Below are 6,341 nucleotides of genomic sequence, written 5' to 3'. Positions count from 1 at the left end.
GGGGGTTCTGCGTAAGGAAGAGCCCATGGGAGTAGTCACAGAGTCAGACAGCCTGCAGCGAAGATGGGGAGATGAGATTTGAACCGTAAATAAGGGAAGGAAGTGTTTGTGAGTTAGCCTGCGCTTTCTCTGCCAGGCTCTGCTCTGTGATGTCCAATGACAGGACAAGGGGCAATGGGAGCAAGCTGGAACATAGGAGGTTCCATGCGAACACGCGGAAAAACTTTTTTACTGTGAGGGTGACAGAGCACTGGCCCAGGCTGCCCAGAGAGGTTGTGGAGTCTCCTTCTCTGGACACATTCAAGGCCAACCTGGACGCGTTCCTGTGTGACCTAGTTTAGGTGATCCTGCTCTGGCAGAGGGGTTGGACTAGATGAGCTTTCAAGGTCCCTTCCTACTCCTGAGATTCTGTGATTCTGTGATTCTCCGTGACTTTGCATAGGTAACTATTGAGGACAGAAAAAAAGCCCTGCAAAAGCACCAGCTTGAATTTCAGATAATCTCAAGGAACCCTAGGGACCAAAAAAAATGATCTCCCATGTCTGCCTTAAAATGATTGTGGTAGAGTACCACTACTTCCTGGGTATTTTAGTTCCCACAGGACTTCAGAATCTCCCACCTTTTTTAAAACACTCTTTTTCTTGACAGTGCAGTGCTTGTTGCAGAAGCAATGCTGCTCAGCTTCTTGACATGATCCTTTTTTTAATGAAGTGCACTTGGTCATTTCATATGAGAGATGCATACAACAAGGTGTAGAGGACATGGTTGATTCTCTGAGTGAAAAAGGAAAGGAATAGATATAAACATGCACAAGCACCAGGTAGTTCCTGACAGGCTTTAATCATAGTTCAGATAGCTTAACACCATGGACATTTAACAGTCCAGAAAAGTGAAAAGTGAACAGTGCAGAAGAGTGATCATGGACCCAAAAAGGGTGATAAGAGAGGGCTTTTCCCAAGAGCTTCAACAAAAAAGTCCTCCAGGGGGCTTAAAGGACACCTTCCTACCTTTCAGACTACAGCTTCTGCATAAAAGTTTAAAGTCTTGATTCCTTATCTAGATGCTTAAGTATCTGCTCTCACATTACTAACTACTCAGTGTGCTCAAAGGAATGGTTATTCACTGATGGCATCAGAAGCTCCTTGACTTCTATTCACCTCCCTTTTTGTTTTTTAAGGGTGTGCTGTGTCCAACTGGATGTGAGCTGCAAACTACACTGCTAAAACAGGAAAAGAATGTGAAACCAGTTGTTCGTGATCTAAAGGACAAAGTGAGCAAACTGTCTGAAACCTCTACAACTTTCTATGAATACGTGACTGTTCTAGACGACAAACTGACAAAGAGGCACAAGCAAAGAAAAGGTATGCTATTTCTCTGAATTATTGGTGAAAACAGTAGTGCAGTCCGAGTAGCATTGCTACTGTTCCTTGTTAGTGGGACTTCTTAAAAGATTAAAAATACAGTAGAATATCTAGCAAAGTAGGGTTCCATGACCTTGTCATTTTAAATCTTAAAAAAAACCCCAACCAAACAAACTTGAGAGAGGCAAAAGAACAGATCTTCTCTGAATTATTGGTGAAAACAGTAGTGCAGTCCGAGTAGCATTGCTACTGTTCCTTGTTAGTGGGACTTCTTAAAAGATTAAAAATACAGTAGAATATCTAGCAAAGTAGGGTTCCATGACCTTGTCATCTTAAATCTTAAAAAAAACCCAACCAACCAAACTTGAGAGAGGCAAAGGAACAGATCTCATACTAAGGCAAGACTCATATGAAGCCTCTAAATGTAATGGTCAATGTGTTTTCCCCTTACCTGCTTTCCTGTGTCCATCCAAGCCCTTTATGCTGAGCTTCTGGCTTGGCACTGTGTGTCCCCGGAAAGAAGACAGAATATAGCACCACTGATAAATCTACTAGCTAGCAAAGAAATAACATTAATAACAATACATGTGTACTATTTTCCCAAAAATCTCTGCATAGGTTTTGCACATGGTGGAAAGGTAAGTGAAACAAATGCACATCCTTCCTCCGCACTCAGGAAAGAAATGGCTTCTCAAATTGTGCTTACAGGTTGCTCTTCATTATTTCATGACTGGAAACATGTTGAAAACTAATCTGCTTTTCATCCCTTTGCTCTTCTAGACAACGATGACATATTTTCTCAGTACAACTCAGAAGTGGAATTGCAATTTAATTATATAAAGGATAATCTGGACAATAACATCCCATCTAGCCTCAGGGTCCTCCGTGCAGTTGTGGATTCTTTACACAAAAAGATACAAAACCTGGAAAAAGCCATTGCAAACCAGGTGGACTACTGCAGTTCCCCATGTTCTGTCTCCTGTAATATTCCAGTGGTTTCAGGCAAAGGTACTAATTTAACATCTCTTCTCCTATTTATAGCACTGTGCAAATTGATAGATGCTTTGTTCAATTGCTGTGAATGTTCCTCTGAAGCCTGTGTCATTGATTAGGGTAGCAGAAAAGATGAAAAGTGGTCCTAAATGAAAAAAATCCTTTATGGATGCCTGTATTGGTCAGAACAAAAATCCTCTTAGCCAATATTAGTCTTCATCAGTGACCAGTAGCATTTTAAAGAAACACGTGCACCAGTGTCTTTGTAGGATGGAGGTGATGCATTTGTGACTATCATAGTTCTACCCTTGATTTTTTCAGTCAAGAAAGGCTCTTCTTTCACAAGCTTGTCTAACTCAAAAAGTAATTGGAAAATATAGTGTCTTCCATCACTCAGGTTGAACTTCTAGAAATCCCTATCTGGAAAAGTAGAACAATGCAAGTGCACTGTTCTTTCTTCCCTGATTCTTTTACATGTTCTTTCATAGAAATAAAAATGAAAGTAGAATTATATATATATTTAAAATTTCCCCCTTACAATCAGCAAACTGAAGGATAAAAAGATTGTTGAAGAAGTTCGGAGCTCTTTCAGTAACAGTTTCTCTGGTTTATTCTTGCAGAATGTGAGGATATCATCAGAAAAGGAGGCGAGACTTCTGAAATGTACCTCATCCAGCCAGATGCTTTCACCAGACCATACAGAGTATACTGTGACATGGAAACGGATAATGGAGGTTAGTGTGATGTAACTGTGTTGTTAAAGTACTAATTAATATGGAAGCTACAAAAAATAATTAGTAATTTGCAGTTCATTCAGGCTAATGTGGAGTTACAATTTCTGTAATAACTAAGGAATTAAGTCTGATTGACTCATTCAGAAGAGTCTTGTTGGTCAGATGCACAGTAGGATACTTCTACAATGAAAATTGATATACGTTGCTCAAGTGGGGTTGGTAAATAAAATCATATCCTACTATGACTAGAATGGACAATGTATAAGTGGGCAGGCAAGGAGGGCCTGCTACTATGAGCTAAAAACCAGGGCAGTCCTTCACGTTCTTCACCTTTCCTTATGAAGCAAGGCGCTACTTGAGTGTGAATGAAAATGGCAAAGCTGAGCTCATAAGCAGTGAAAACTCAGACCTGCTGCAAGGAAGCCATATGCTCCCCTTATGTTGAGATGAAGATAACAGGGCTGCATCTTAACATTTCATGCTCCTTTCTTAATGGCAACTTAATCTAAATGCTGTTGCTCCTGCAGGCTGGACTTTGATTCAGAACCGCCAGGATGGCAGCGTTAATTTTGGAAGAGTATGGGATCAATATAAAAAAGGGTTTGGAAATGTGGCGAAGAGTGGAGGGAAGAACTACTGTGATACGCCAGGTAAAATGCTGAGCATGAAACATGAAGAGCTCTTCTTACTGAAACTATTTTCTCATATTTCTTGAAGCTCTTTGGGTTTTTTTATAAATTAACTAATCCACTTTGACAGTCCTATAGGCAAATCAGAAAGTTGCCTTGAAGTATATTATGAAGTCTATTTCACAGAGCTCTCACTTGTTGCTTCTCAGGTGAATATTGGCTTGGAAATGACAAGATCAGCCAGCTTACCAAAATAGGGCCTACTGAAGTTTTAATTGAAATGGAGGACTGGAATGGTGATAAAGTATCAGCTCATTATGGAGGTTTCACCATACAGAATGAAGGGAACAAGTATCAGCTTTCAGTTAGCAACTACAAAGGCACTGCAGGCAATGCGCTAATGGAAGGAGCTTCACAGGTGCATGGAGAAAACAGGACAATGACAATTCACAACGGCATGTTCTTCAGTACTTATGACAGAGACAATGATGGATGGTACGTACTTGCATTAGACATTTAAAAAAAATTATCAGGCTATATGGCACTTCTTAAGACAGAGCTGAATATAGAATATTTATCTGTTTTGCTGTTAGTTTTCACAGCAGTTCATAGTGTCTTAAAATATGTTTTCTCCGTGCAAGTTACAAGCCAAATGTCCATGTGGTTTCCTTGGGGTAGCAAAAGGCAGAATTGACATAGCCAAGGGCAAGTAAAACTGTATGTCAGTGCTGCTCTACAGCAAAGTAAGAATGAAGCACACTTCATTTTATTGATTCCATGAACGACGTTACTATAGAGAAATCAACAAATATGGATGCAGTATATTCATTGCCAGAGACTGATGGTGGCAGTGCAGAGGACACTGTCTTGCTTGAATAGGAACATTGATACTCACTCCAGTAACACGTCCTGACAAGAGACAGGTAGCACATCCTATTTAAAAATCAGAGTTTTGCCTACACAGAAGACAAGAGCTCAATTCTAAAATACATAATTTTTCTCTGTGTCTGTAAACATTGTGCTATAATTTTATCTTAATACCTGATTACATATCCGTGAATAAAGGAATTGTTTAGATTGAGGAAGACATGAATTTCTCATGGGTTCATATCTTTAAATTGCATTGTTATTGCAATTATCATTATGAACTGCAAGTAACTGCAGTTTTCAATCAGGAACTAAAATGACATTTTCAAAGCGATGCAGCTAAAATTGGACTTGTTTTTCTTAGCTGCTTCACCTTCCCAGTGCTCTGTGTAGCACACACTTGTGATGGTCATTCTTTCACAGAAAGTTCAGAGAGGATTTTAAATGTTTATTATGGTTGAAACATTTCAGTACAGGGGCAGGTGTAGGTACCTTGTTGATCTGCTTACAGCTCATCTGTCACACTTAACACTTCCTTTTCCCTCATCAGGTTAACTGCAGATCCAAGAAAACAATGCTCCAAAGAAGATGGTGGTGGATGGTGGTACAACCGCTGCCACTCAGCCAATCCCAACGGCAGATACTACTGGGGAGGGATCTACAGCTGGGATATGGCAAAACATGGTACAGATGATGGTGTTGTATGGATGAACTGGAAAGGATCGTGGTATTCTATGAAGAAGATGAGCATGAAAATCAGGCCATACTTTCCACAGTAACCATTACCAAAATGTACAGAATTAGGGATCTTCTTTTAATATTTGTACAGTGTTATCATTTTAGGGATGATATTCAGCCTTGTCTTTACATATGATAACCAAATATGTATGTACAAGGGTATTGTGTCCCGAAGTGAAAAGCTATGTCAACTCTAAATCAAAATCTGACTGATGAAAATAACTAACAAGAGTATTTTGTTCCATTTTTCATTTGCTCACAAGATAGAAGTAGCTAATTTAGAATAACGCTGATAAAACCAAAACCAAAAAACCAAACAACTTGTTCCAATCCTTTACAAAGGACTTCTATACCACGTTTGAAGAGGGAGTGGATTATTTTTAAATGTTTTCTAAACATTAAATAAAGCCCTAAAACTAAAGTTCTCTTCACATGATTCCTAAGTGTTTATGCATTATCTGGGGAGAAGCAAACACATTCCACCAAATCAGAGATGATAATTCTGTTTTATATCATAAAGCTACAGTAACTATCTGTGTAATGAGAAGGAATAAAGCTAAAAGATAGTATCTTACAAATGGGTAGGTCACCAGTCACTTAGTTCAAATCCTGCATTCTGGATAAAATATACCCTTTCCTGGCACCTGGCTCACATACTGTGCCTTGTATCCCTTCCGCATCCCACATTACAGAATCATAGAATCATAGAATGGTTTGGGTTGGAAGGGATCTTAAAGCTCATCCAGTCCAGCCCTTGCCATGGACAGGGACACCTCCACCAGCCCAGGCTGCTCAAAGCCCCGTCCAACCTGGCCTTGGGCACTTCCAGGGAGGGGGCATCCACAACTTCTCTGGGCAACCTGGGCCAGGGCCTCACCACCTTTGATGATGCTTGAGGAAAGAGGGTAATGTCAAGCTGGATGTGCTGGAGGAGATGCACATGGCAAAGCAGGGGGTTAAGAAGTCACCCCCCATTTTTTTTTGTTTTGACTCCACAATCTCTCTGAGCAGCCTGTTCC

General features: G+C 40.1%; 1 protein-coding gene across 2 annotated transcripts in view; it reads left to right on the top strand.

Moving 5' to 3' along the window:
- Positions 1-5,630, top strand: part of FGB (fibrinogen beta chain) — a 7,639-nt gene extending 2,009 nt beyond the window's left edge. For both annotated transcript variants that reach the window (XM_010184109.1, XM_010184108.1), the window contains exons 3-8: positions 1,178-1,361; positions 2,142-2,369; positions 2,975-3,088; positions 3,616-3,738; positions 3,927-4,212; positions 5,135-5,630. In XM_010184109.1, the coding sequence (XP_010182411.1) occupies positions 1,178-1,361; positions 2,142-2,369; positions 2,975-3,088; positions 3,616-3,738; positions 3,927-4,212; positions 5,135-5,363 (1,164 nt within the window). In that variant the 3' untranslated portion in view covers positions 5,364-5,630. The remainder of the gene's footprint in view (positions 1-1,177; positions 1,362-2,141; positions 2,370-2,974; positions 3,089-3,615; positions 3,739-3,926; positions 4,213-5,134) is intronic.
- Positions 5,631-6,341: the final 711 nt, after the last annotated feature.

The sequence above is a fragment of the Mesitornis unicolor genome, unplaced genomic scaffold (genome assembly GCF_000695765.1).
Source record: "Mesitornis unicolor isolate BGI_N332 unplaced genomic scaffold, ASM69576v1 scaffold6115, whole genome shotgun sequence".
In the NCBI taxonomy this organism is placed as follows: Eukaryota; Metazoa; Chordata; class Aves; order Mesitornithiformes; family Mesitornithidae; genus Mesitornis; species Mesitornis unicolor.
Note: the sequence above shows the minus strand (reverse complement) of the source record. Positions and strands in the feature narration are given on the sequence as shown.